The 12,898-nt window shown below is 40.2% G+C and overlaps 1 protein-coding gene across 4 annotated transcripts in view; it reads right to left on the bottom strand.

Moving 5' to 3' along the window:
• Window positions 1-865: 865 nt before the first annotated feature.
• Window positions 866-12,898, bottom strand: part of LOC111326600 (tudor domain-containing protein 7) — a 31,273-nt gene continuing 19,240 nt past the window's right edge. For 3 of the 4 annotated variants that reach the window (XM_088748670.1, XM_088748672.1, XM_088748673.1), the window contains 13 exons: window positions 12,559-12,668; window positions 11,954-12,074; window positions 10,503-10,631; window positions 9,513-9,629; window positions 8,867-8,971; window positions 7,987-8,019; window positions 7,492-7,548; window positions 6,990-7,132; window positions 6,346-6,517; window positions 5,643-5,708; window positions 4,129-4,245; window positions 3,253-3,370; window positions 866-2,704 (listed from right to left, as the gene is read on the bottom strand). In XM_088748670.1, the coding sequence (XP_088604796.1) occupies window positions 2,460-2,704; window positions 3,253-3,370; window positions 4,129-4,245; window positions 5,643-5,708; window positions 6,346-6,517; window positions 6,990-7,132; window positions 7,492-7,548; window positions 7,987-8,019; window positions 8,867-8,971; window positions 9,513-9,629; window positions 10,503-10,631; window positions 11,954-12,074; window positions 12,559-12,668 (1,533 nt within the window). In that variant the 3' untranslated portion in view covers window positions 866-2,459. The remainder of the gene's footprint in view (window positions 2,705-3,252; window positions 3,371-4,128; window positions 4,246-5,642; window positions 5,709-6,345; window positions 6,518-6,989; window positions 7,133-7,491; window positions 7,549-7,986; window positions 8,020-8,866; window positions 8,972-9,512; window positions 9,630-10,502; window positions 10,632-11,953; window positions 12,075-12,558; window positions 12,669-12,898) is intronic. The other variant, XM_088748671.1, reaches the window with a different exon arrangement.

Here is a 12,898-nt window from a genome sequence, read left to right as displayed (position 1 = left end):
GGTACTATTCCCCTGTGCTATTTCCCACGGATTGATCAGATCTCCGTGTTTCCCCAGGAGTCCTTATCTCCACCCCTCATTCCGTTAGAGTTCTTTATCTCCCCCTTTTCAACAAATGGTAAACACCACAGCGTACACTATTAGTTATGGATGCACGCGGGAGGTTGCTAAGCACGAAAGAAGCGTAAGAGTGGCTCGAGGCGATAGAAAAATAAACGAAAATAACTGGGGAAAAAACTGGGAAAGAAGCGTAAGAGTCGTTCGAGGCGATAGCCTCGAGCGACTCTAGCTTCTTGAGTGCTTAGCAAACCTCCCAAGTGCATCCATAACTCAATAATGTAAGCTGTGGAGTTTACCATTTGTTTTATAACATAACATTGATACATTGTAGCTAGAGTTCCCTTTTATTTAACAAATCTTACGTGACCAGAAAAAACAAGCGCGCGCGGAAAAATAGTCTGTGCATTTGCTCACGTCAGCAGCGTACACCCATGGGCAAATGGGGGACGCTAAATTGACCAATCAGAGCGCGTGCTTTACTTTGGTTATGTTATAAAATTCTTTAGTGTCCTTTCTCTCTCTCCTTCTTCGTCGTCGCCAATTCAGTTATCCTTGCTCTTAGAGTTTCTTGTCTTTCCCCCATCCCCCCCCCCCCCCCCACCAATACCATAAGGTTCTTTCTCTCTGCCACTACGGACTCATTCGTCCTTCCCCTCGAAGTTCTTTATTCCCACCTGCCCAGTCCCCTCGGGTTCATTTTCTCTCTCTCTTCCCCTTCGGTGCTGAAATATTCCGTCCACTGTCCCCTATGCCCCTCCTATTTCAGCTTTACCGTAGCTTAAAAAGATTAATTTAACCAGCCACGTTTTGTAAATTCTTCTATAACGTGTTTATTATAAACACAACCTTTTCGAATTAAGACTATTCTTATTGCTTACAATGAAAGTAGAGTTACATTGTAGGACAGGAAAATATCTTTCTTGGAGAGTATCTTGTGACAGACGCCTTGATAAAATATGTAACTCTTTCACGGTAGATTCTGCGAAATATCAACGCAAAACTGTACACTTCCACTCCACTCTTTGATAACAACAAATAAAAGCTAGGACCTGCCGTAATAAGTTATTTGAATACTTTCACAAATCACTCCTGTTTAAATATTCTAAGGTCTGGTGAAAAATCAGACAACAGTTTAACTGAGTTACTTGAGAGGGAAGCGTAAGAAAAAGCAGTGCACGTGAGGCGTGATTCCTGCCACAAAAGCACGAAAAAGCAGTGCACGTGAGGCGTGAATCCTGCCACAAACGCGCGGCACGTGATTGTGGGGAAGACCGCGCTCAGAAAGCTTCTTCAGCAGCGGAATGAGGAGAACAGGTAAATTAGGAATTCCGTGACAGATGGCTTGAATACCTATTGATCATTCCAACAGCTGCTACAAAGCGAGTAAGTGAAGGAAATAGCAACGAAAAAGAAATCGTAAATGATTGATCATCTAACCCTTAAGATCTGATTGTTACTTCTCCCCTCCGGCCACGGCACACTTCCTTGTAAATGAGTAATGACAATTTGGTGTTACTTAAGTTCTTAATAACTGAGCGGGAGGTCTGTATGGGAGAATCTTGACCGAGGTCGCCAGTACAGACCGAACGCAGTGAGGTCTGTACCAGCGACCGAGGTCAAGATTCTCCCATAAAGACCGACCTAGCTCGGTTAATAAGATGTTTATTATATGGCTGTTGTACCTTTTTTTTTTCTAGACCGATCTAGATGAGAAAATCTAGACCGCTTTCAATATTGATTTCAGCCAATCAAATTCGTGAATTCGGTAGTTCCCAGTCCTTGTGAGACACAGCCATATACAATAAATAGAGATGACTTCTACCTGATAAGTTTGAGTATTCCCTTACTTGTTTGCTACATAATATAAGGACATTACGAAGTTACTCTCTTAATCACATAGAGTTAAGGGTTTTTCTGAGGTCAACCCTAACGACCCCATTTCTAACCGTAACTAGACAAAAACTGGAGAAAATGACCGGAGATGAAAAACAAACTGACAGAAATATAAAAAAAAACGAGAAAAATTCAGGGGCATAACTCCTTTTATAGAACTGCTTTCAGCAGCTCGGTTCAATCCTCAGAATCTATATCCGCGTTTATCTAGCGTAAGTAAACATTACTTCGTCTTAAAGCCCTGCTCCAAATGTCCTCGGTTATATGACGCGCACAATACCTTGTCACGCATAACATCGTTGCGTGACAACGAAAATAACACCTGCGATGGTAACTAAGAGGAGGCAACATCACCGAGCAAACAATCTCACTGAACTCGAATTTAACGTAAAATATTTTTCTTGCCGTATCAAAATGTGCCTGTTTTTTTCTCAAACGCCTTACGAAGTGCACACCCAATGACGATGCTGCCTTCAAGGCGTGCATTTTTCCACTTCATTTCCCACTTAACTTTCGTTAATTTTCTTCGCCAAGCCCTCATTAATCAAGACATCAGCGATAAGCACGTCTTCATTCCCTTCTGAAGTGTCAAAAAGTTCAAGTGAAACTTTGGTTTCTTCGTTTGTCAACCGGCTGTGACTGGCCACGCCTCTGGGTTTTGCCACTAACTTCTTGTCAGTGGTCAACTCTCCAAACCGGTCGATTGCCTCTTGTGACCATTGTGCTAGGTCCTCTCCCACTGGTTCCACTCCTAGACAAGTAAAATAAACGGCAAAATCATACCCAGACGCTTAGCGCTCCTCGCCATATGTTCTCGCAGACGAAAAGTATTCGAAGCGTTGAAAGCTTTTAACAAAATCCTCCAGCTCTATAGGTATATTTGAGGAGTCGCGGTGCTTCGAACCACATCCATATTCTAAAGGCTAAGGAAGACCATAGGATATTTTTTGTTTAAGTAAAAATACACCGAGGTGCATTTTAAAAGAGCTTAGGAACCGGTAGCCTAGCTCCCAAACTTCTCCCAGCCGAAAGTCGCTTACAGTGTTTGGTAAAAGCCTACTGGGAAGGCGAGAGAGATTCCGAGCAACCTGTGCAGTTGCTGGGCAACAAAACTGACGACGCGATTTACATCCTATAAAAATTTTCTTTCTCGAATGCATCTCTTCGCCAACTCCGCCGGGAGGTTTGAATATTCAGTTATGTTGGTTTTGGTTAGAGAAAGACGGGGAAGCACAAGTGAGGTTACCATGTAAACAAGGATCTCAGGCTGGCCATATGAAATTGTAGTCATTTACATACCGTGCAGGCAGCCTTCAACAGCCATTGGCGGAAGCTCTCTGAACTCGTCCGGTAAAGCTTGTAAATTGGCCGATGGCACAAGACCAAAGTCTCCATAATCCGCAAAACGCACACAAGTCTAGCAACAAGAATGAATAAACAAACAATGTTTAGATTAATGCAGGTGTACAGAAGGGCAAGAGATCACTGAGGCTCGAAGGGATATGGACACGGGGGCATGGGAGGGAAAGATGGCTAGGGGGACTGGAGAGTAGGCAGGCAATGGCTAAGGGGACTGGGAAGCAGGGAGGCAAGAAGGCTAAGGGAACTGAGGAGTAAGGGGGCAACAGGGCTAAGGGGACTGGGGAGTAGGGAGGCAAGAGATTTAAGGGGACTGGGGAGCAGGGTAAGAGATGGACGAGGGGAACAGAGGAGTAAGGAGATATGGGGCATAAGAAGTAAGGAAAGTACAGGACAGGTACCCAGAGGGATGTGGCGGTGGGTAGATGGAAATGGTCATGGAGGCCAAAGAGCAAAGACAAGGAGGCTGATGGGCACTTCGACATAACGGGAGCGGGGAGCGGGGGAATGGGAGGGAAAGGAGGAAGAGAAGGAGTGGGGAATAAAGAGCAAGAGAGAAATACACCCAGAAGAATTGGAGTGAGAGGGGACAGAGCGCTGGGGAATAAGGAAGACTAAGGGGGAAATAGGGGGGGAATAAGGGGGGAAATAAGGGGGGGAATAAGAGGGGGAATAAGAGGGGGAATAAAGGGGGAATAAGGAGGGACAGAAGGGCGTGGTAACAATGAGTTATCTGTAGTTCATTCGATCGACAAAAAGAGTTCCCAAGACTAGAAAAGAACTGACAAACTTGTTGTAAAATCACTGTAAACTGACCTGCTGACGGGAGAAAGGAGCCTTGATCACTGCCCTGTACCACATGTCATCCTCGACATGATAGACCGCACAGAAAACACCCGGTCTGATATCTCTGAGAGGAGTTCGGCTTCTACCCTGTCAAGTGAATGCAAAACTTTTAAATACTCCAATAGATTATCCGCTCAAAAACATGCTTAAAAAGATAAAACCTATTTAAGCTCTTTCAAAAAATATGATCCTCATTTATCTTCAAGAAATTTTGTTGCAATTATATTTTGATGTGAGTGCATCACAATTCCTATTTTATTCATTTTCGCACCAATCTCATGTCAAGAATTCCATTCCCTTTCCTCAGTTTCTAAGACTTCATCGCTTATGTAGCGATGACTCTGATTTTTTCCATACCTGAGAGTCAATGTGCCAGTTTTTCGAAAAACGTGGTTACACTGTTTCTGTCGATCAAGCGGGTCACCACCGCGCTCAACTTATTGATCGACAGTCAGCACTAAAAACGTCACAGAAGGAGAATTCCAACCGCATTCCATTCACTCTCACATTTAACCCTCACAACCACTCAGTTAAATCCGTTACTCTTAAAAACTTTAAATTACTTCAAAACGATCCAGACTGGTACTATCTTTTCGCAGCCTCCACTTATTTCATTCAAACGTGACAAAAACATAGGAAATTTTTTGTCAGAAGTTCATTTCAAACTAATGACCGACCCGGCACTTTTAAATGGGCTCACACACGATGCAAAACTTGTACTTCCATTCACAACGCTGAGAAAATATCGGGACCCAAACGATCCATTAAGATCACTGATCACTTCACGTGCATCTCCGCCAACGTCATCTATTGCATAACTTGCACTTATCGTAAAAAAATATGTACATCGGTGAAACAGGAAGACGACTAGTTGCGCGATTCCGAGAACACCTTCGCGATGTGGAAAGGACGCATCAAAACCAGTCGCTAGACACTTTAATCTACCTAATCATTCTAAGCAACATATGGCAATCTGCGGTCTTACATTTAGGGTGCTCGGAAAGCCACAAAACTCTTGAACAAAAGTTTATCTTTCAAATCGGCATTCTTAACGCCATAGGTATCAACGAACGCTTTTCATTCTACTTATTCATTCTTTGTTTTTCTCGTCACCATGTTCCCACCAATAACGTAGCTCCACTTTCTGCATATAAACCCACACACAACCCACAATTCCTCCATTCGTTCTGACGAAGGGCTAACGCTCGAAACGTCAGCTTTTTAACTCTCTACGGTGGCCAATTTACAATTTCAACTTAGTTAATACAACCTTGTTACCCCCACCGACACAGTACCACAGTTTCCTTAAAAACTTACCCTCTTTGTCTATTTTATTCTGGGCAGCAAGCGCTGAAGCTATGATAGGCGCGATGTTTCATCAGCTCAGGGCAAGTCACGCTCGACGGGCAAGTCACGTATGGAAAAATAACGCGAGAACGAGTCAAACATGGCTCGTTATCCTCTCATGTGAGAAAACCACTTACTGTATAGTACTGCTGGATTTTCTCCTCAAGTTCTTCACTCTGCTGCAGGAGCTCCAAGCACTGAAACTAAAATGACACACCAAAACATTAAACTCCACCCAGGTGCCGGATTCGAGCGTCATTTTTTTGGTGAAAAGCAAGATCAGCGACCGCGAATTCCTTGCAGTCCTTCTTTTTCTGAGTTGTCTGCTCGCGAAAGTGAATTTTTTTTACCTTTCGACAGCCCCATATTAAAAGATAAAACACATTTAATTCGTTGAGAAGACTTCAAAGGTCTGGTTCAAATTCCCCACCCCACCCAAGCAAGGTTCAATATCCCCACCCCCCCCCCCAGCACAGACGGGGGTGTTAAGGTTCCGAATTGATCTGCGCAAAACATACAATAAGTCTAACCACTGAAAAACACCGGCGGTGAAATAAAAAATAAAAATAACATAGTTAAACCGATTAAAACCCTAAGACCTTGGATCAAGTCTTTCAAAATGAAGCAGTGCAGCGACTCAGTTTAGAGAGAGTACACTGACACACAGGCAACCCAAACTCTCAATACCAAACACGGTCATTCACGGTCATTATCATTTATGGATTACAGAGCGCTACAACTATGTTGACACAGGTAGCCCATACTTTCACCATATGCATGCTGAAGACATTCAAAAATAGAGAGTACACCTACACTGACACAGGGTACCCATGCTCTCACCCTAAACTTGCTGGGGTTATCCGCCTCAAGTATACAAATGTCCACCCATTGTTTGGAGAGGAGTGATGTCGTCATGTTGTCATCTTCTACTGGCTTGCTGGCTTCCGTCGAGCTCTCAGACGTCACACTGTCTTTGTCATCATCGTGATATTCCAAAGTACTGCTATCAATTCTGAGAGTAAAACAAGACTGAGTGAACATCGAAAAGGTCAAGTCTAATTACGGGCTAAGTGGCCATCAGGCCTGCGCTTAACTCCAGTTTTCATAGCATGAAGCGACTCACTGTCTGCCATACAATTCTTACGGTGTTAGTTGGAGAATTTGGTATTGGATCAACTGATGATCCCCTTACTTATATTTTTCTTTATTTCCATCTGCTTGATACCGCATTCAAGTTGTAAAAAGAAATTCGGTCTTAGTCACTCATGGCAGTGAAAAGGTCAACAACATTTTTCTTTTTTATCACATAAAACAAACAGATTCTATGTTACAGCGGGTCTGTACAGTAATAGATCGCAGAAGGCGTCAAAATATGAAAAGAACATCACTGACACACTCAAATGATCCTCGTGAACCATTCTTGGTTCTTACACATGGCAACATGGAATCTAATTGATATTTTGTAAAAAACAAGTTTTACATACCCAGCAGAAGCTGCTTCATCGAATGTTTCGGATTGTTCTTCTGTCTCTAATCCCAACACCTCCCCTAGATTTACTAGGGCATCTTCCTCATCCTCGGAGGAAACAAAAAGCCTCACTAAAGGAACATCTGCCAACTGAACAACCTAAAAAAGAAACAAATACGGTAGCTGCCAGTTAAATTTGTATTGGCAGAGACTCCAACTGCAATAAAAATTTAGTTTCACGAACAAGTCATAGTCTAACGACGAAGAGAGATACCCTTGATTGCACACACAAGCACAAAACTGTCAATCAAATATCTTAACCATGTTTGGCCCCAGTCTACAACAGAGGCAAGTGTGTGTAAAAGATAAAGCCATCATGTCGTCTCTCCCCACCCTCCCCCAGGTAAATATATGTCGAGTCTGGTAATTCTTATTTGCAATTGCTTGAACTAAAAATAATCATGCCTTCTATCATGAAAGAGGTTTATCTTAAATATCTGCGAGCACTACGTTCTAACCTCAAGAAATACATTTCTCTCGGTGATCATTTCAGCCTGTTCCTCTGTCAGACCCTGCTACAAAAAACATAAAGAACGTTCACTCACATGGGTCTGAGGAAAGAATAGAAAGAGGTCACCGGAATTCCCTTTTGCTGCACGGAGTGTTCTCTAACATAACCAAAGTAAAGCGCGCGCTCTGATTGGTCAATTCAGCATCCACCATTTGCCCACGGGTGTAGGCTGCTGACGTGAGCGAATGCAAAGACTACTTTTCCGCGCGCGCTTGTTTTTTCTGGTCACGAAAGATTTGTTAAATAAAAGACTCTTTTGCTACAATGTAGCAATGTTATGTTATAAAAAAAATGGTAAACGCCATAGTGTACACTATTGAGTTATGGATGCACTTGGGAGGTTTGCTTGTGTACGCTGTCGTGTTTACCATTTGTTAATTAGACATTACTATAAAGAATGTAAAGTAGAAAGAGTAAAATATTCAATGAATAGGCGAAATACCTTATCAGTTCCTTCCAGCTTGCATTCTAATGCCTTTACGAAAGATAAAAAAATATCTAATATATCAAAAGCCTAAAAAATACACTCAAAAATAAGGTCTTTTGTAATATACGATATAACATAACTTGCATAAGGAGGAAATATAAACCACTACTCTATCTTCATATTACAATTTTAATAAAGCTGCTTAAAAGCTGCTTATGATCTAAAACGAGAGGAAACACTGAAACAACGACAAAGGTCTGGAAGGAATGTTACAGGGAAAGCTGGGTAGGGGTATCCTAAAGGGATGAGAACAGGGGAGGAATAAAAAAACATGGGGGCAGGGTACCTTAGAGGGAAGAGAGCACGGTGGGGGATTGCAAAAAGACAAGTAAGGAGGGGTACCTGTTAGGAAGGAGAACAAAGGGAAAAACAGAAAAACAAGTAGAGAGGGATACCTGTAGGGAAAGAAGAGCAAGGGGTAAGGAAAAAAAAAAAGTAGGGAAGGGTATTTGTTAGGTAGGAGAGCAAGAAGGGAATGCAAAAAGACAACTAGGGAGGGATGCCTGTAAGGGAAGACTGCAAGGGGTGACGCAATAAACCAAGATGGGAGGGGTTCCCAGGGCTCTCATTAAGTGCCGGCCACCGGCTCAAGAACCGGCTACTTCGATTTCTGAGCCACCTGCTTTTCGTGACATAATTTATGTGTGAGTTGTAAAGAGTAATGAAAATAAATTGGTGTAAACCGTCTGCTTCATGAACCAAGCCGTCTACTCCATAAGTTAATGAGAACCCTGGGTCCCTGTAAGGGGAGAGGAGAAGGAAGAAGGAAATAAAAAGACAAGAGAGTTACGTAGCTGGTAGAGAAGATGGCAATGACTAAAGTGGAGTGGGGTACCTGGAATGGAAGAGAGTTGACGTGACTTATGGCTCTTGTTGGTTCACGAAGGCTTGATAATGGAAGTACTTCTGTGTTTCCAAAGTCAACATACTGTACTTCAACCTTAAAACATAACAGACAAACCACAGTTGGAATCCACCACAATTAACGTCAACTCCAAGACCCAAGTAGGGTTCAAAAAGTTGTATTTATCTATAACTCCTTGGCATGGAAAAAACAAAGGAGGTTTAGAACACTACTGAAATAAAGGATTTGAGCTTCTCTGGAAAAAAAAATGCCCAACCTCTTGTGATAGAGCACTCAACCCAAAATGTAAACCCTAACATCAGTATGCATATTCTCCATACTGTTCTCTATACATTTCCTAAGACGTTGACAAGGAGAATTTGTTTAACAATCAAGAACTTCAGTTGGTGATCATTTCCTTTATTCTCCTGACCTTAATGTGTGATTCAGGGGTGATATTGTGAGGAGAAATGAAATACTAGTATCTCTTTGGGTGATTCTTCAAGTGTGATAATCCACTGTTTACAAGGACTCATTCTAATTGAAACCAATCATTTTTGATCGACTTGTCGTGTCATTATCATCAATGTTCTTCTAATTTGGAACAAGTTGTCTTCACTCTCTATACAAGAAATACCTCTCTCTCGGGAAATACATTTGTCACTATGGCTCTGTACCAGACCCCATCTGAACAATGCGCACAGCACATTTTGTCTTTGTGGGGACTGGATACAAACTCAGCAGCCTTTGTTATCTAAAAATCAATTAAAAGTAAACACAATGGTTACATGTCTACAGTCTACTGTTCAATGGTTACATGTCTATTAGCAATACAATATCCAGCACACAGCTAATGACAAGAGATGTTTCAATCAATAAGAGAAGTGTCGGCAAACTGTCTTTCTTAATTTATTGGCAAATGTTAAGAATCTTGAAGGGAAAATTCCCATTCAGATTTTAGAGTGAAAGTGTTACAGAAAAATCTCTTTATTTTGGTGCACGTTACACTGAGCTAAAAATATATCAGGTGATTTGGTTATATCAACTAAGTTAATAATGCAAATTGGCCACCGTAAAGAGTTTAAGTGCTGACGTTTTGAGTGTTAGCTCTTTGTCAGAGCGAAAGTGGTTTATTACAAGGTAGATATTTTGTGAGTTATGCATGTTTCCAAGCCCTGTAACAGCAAAGAGAAATGTATACAATGAACAAAATGGCTTCCCTTGTCATATGTTCAACCATTGCATAAGGGACTTATTATAGCACAACTATTTCAATTTCTAGTATTTTGACCTCTAGTTTTCAAAATGCATCCTATGATCCATCTAAGTGGCATGATATTCATTATAAATGGCCTGCATGAAAGATGAAAACAGCACAGGCAAAACAGTTGATATATTTTTTTAACAGATCAAAAAATTTGATGACCTTAAAAGTTCATTAGTCAAGCCTTAAAAAAGAGGAATACATCCAAAGTGTAGCCTGCAGTATGGCCATTTTTTCCTATGCTTTCCATCCATATTTTTGCCATGTTCTGCAGTGTAATACCAAAGCATATTTTGCAGGTTCTGTTGCCCTAATATTGTAAAATAGCACAATAGTGGAATTATAATTCTTCATTAAATTTACCCCAGAGTAATGTTCGGCAATGTCTTCCATCAGTTCGTGCAATCTCATAGTCCCTCCACCAGGAATCTGTACAAACACGTGACCCTCCGGTGTAACATAAGTCACAAATGCTTCAACTTGCTCACCAACCTAACAACAAAAAATTACTCCACAGTATTGTATGGCAAGGTAGTCCCTAGGGTAGATCCGAGCATCCTGATTGGTTCTCACTTAGTGTGTATTTTGCCACATGGACTATTTTCAAGGAAATCATCATAAGCTTTGTATTTTTGCTCACCAAAAGCCAGCAAATTCAAAATAAACAAGTCTAGTCCAAGTGCCATAACATGATTAAACAACTTGCCCCCCTGCTTGCTCGAGCCACACTGGGGAGTTTTAGACCTTGGTTGTTTTTGTATGGATCAAGTGCAGTGAGATCCAGCTTACTGTCCTGGCTTCTGACCAATATTCCCCAGTGTTGGTTAGTGCAAAGTTATTCTAATAAATTTTAATAAATTTAAAAATAATAAATAATAATAAATAATAAATAAATAAATAATAAATAATAAATTTAATAAATAATAAATTAAAAAATAAATATTAATAAATAATAAATATTAATAAATATATATATATTAATAAATAAATATATAAATAAATATATTTATTAATATATATATTAATATATATATTAATAAATATTAATAAATATTACCTTTAATAAATTTTCATTTATTCTCTAACTCAAGTTAACGGTGGTTTTAAGGCTACTTTCCAACTTCAACAATGCTCGTAAAGATGTTATTTAAGGAAAACATATACATATGATCATTATTATTACATCATGGGTTTAATTACCCTTAACAATTATTAGAATCGCACAACTTAGCACCCCTCACTGATATACACATACATACATACTTTATTTAAGGTATCAAATAATAAACTACACAAATAACAATTACCCTAAAAAAGAAGTTTAAGAGGTTAACCCTATGTAAATAAACTTCCAAAGAAATAAAATTTAAAAATGTATGCTTATAATAAATTGTAAGACGGATAAAAACCTAAGAAATACACATGTATAATTTAAGAGCTGTTTTGAAACATGTTAAGTTACCTATCTCAACGACATTGGCGGGCAGGTCATTCCATTCATGAATGATTTTAACAAAAAAAGAGCATTAATAACAATTACATTTTGCCAATTTAACCTGCAGTTTGTAATTGTGGTTGGACCTGGTACATTTTTGAAGCAAACTCAAAAAAATCACAAAAATGAAGGCAATTCAGCCCGAACACAAGTTTATAGCATTCTACCATGGAAAAATATAGCCTTCTATCAGTCAACTTCGACCAATGTAACATTTCACATGTTCCCCCATTTTCAGCAATGTATTATTTGATATGATATGTTCCCCCATTTTCAGCAAAAAGGTTTTGAGTCTCTCAAATACTGCCATGACTTGTACCTTGGGAAGAAGTGGAGCCATGTCCTCATCCGGAATGACCAACCGTTGTAACATCGTGTTGATGTTGATATCAACTTCAGAAGAAGTGTCGTACAGTTCTACTGATGCTGTATTTCCATCTCTACAGACACAAGAAAGTGAATGTCAAAAAGAAAAGTTGAATGCATCACACAAACCAAGTCCATTTCACAAGATAACTGAAGCTGAATTGTGTATGTAATATGTTGATTGGCTCTTACTTATAATCTATTAAAGGACAAACATGAAGTTAATATCAGCATTAATAACATTTCACTTTTTTATCATAGAAAATTTCAGCTTTAAAAACTTGTTATGGTGGCCAATTTACACTCTGGAAACTTGGTTGATAAACTAAATTGCATTGGAGTAAACCCCATTGTTCATGGAATTTTTCTGCCCATTTGGAGGAATTCATTTGAAATTTGGGTGTGGTCAAGTGTCTTGCCTCATAGCACCACACAGAAAAGCTGCACCTAGCCAAGACCTAACCCCAGGGTACACATTGACCATCATGACACTGCTAGCACTAAAAGACTACATTAACCCTTTCACCTGAGGTGTGCATGAAGTGCACATGTTCACACCTTTTTATAACTTGTGCCACAATATCCTTGTTGAGTGTCATGTGTTTTACTTTTAACAGAACTTCAGGATTCTTTGTTTTAGGCAGTCCATGGAGGCTGACAGTGCAAGCCTTGAAAGAAAGTAAGCAAACTCTGTCAGTAAATGAGTCTGGTGGCAAGAAGACCCCACTGTTCACAAACAGTCAACTACTTTTAATTAGTTCCTTTTAAGCTCTGAGCGAATGCTCAGAATTTTCTAGATGAAAATTATAGCTGCTATCTTTCATGTTGACAGCAGCAGAAGGCTGGGGAGAGAAAGAAATTTGTACCAAGGGGGTGAGCGATGGTCAAATTCTTGTTA

Source organism: Stylophora pistillata, chromosome 2 (assembly GCF_964205215.1).
Source record: "Stylophora pistillata chromosome 2, jaStyPist1.2, whole genome shotgun sequence".
NCBI lineage: Eukaryota > Metazoa > Cnidaria > Anthozoa > Scleractinia > Pocilloporidae > Stylophora > Stylophora pistillata.
This window is presented reverse-complemented; position numbering and strand designations above follow the sequence as displayed.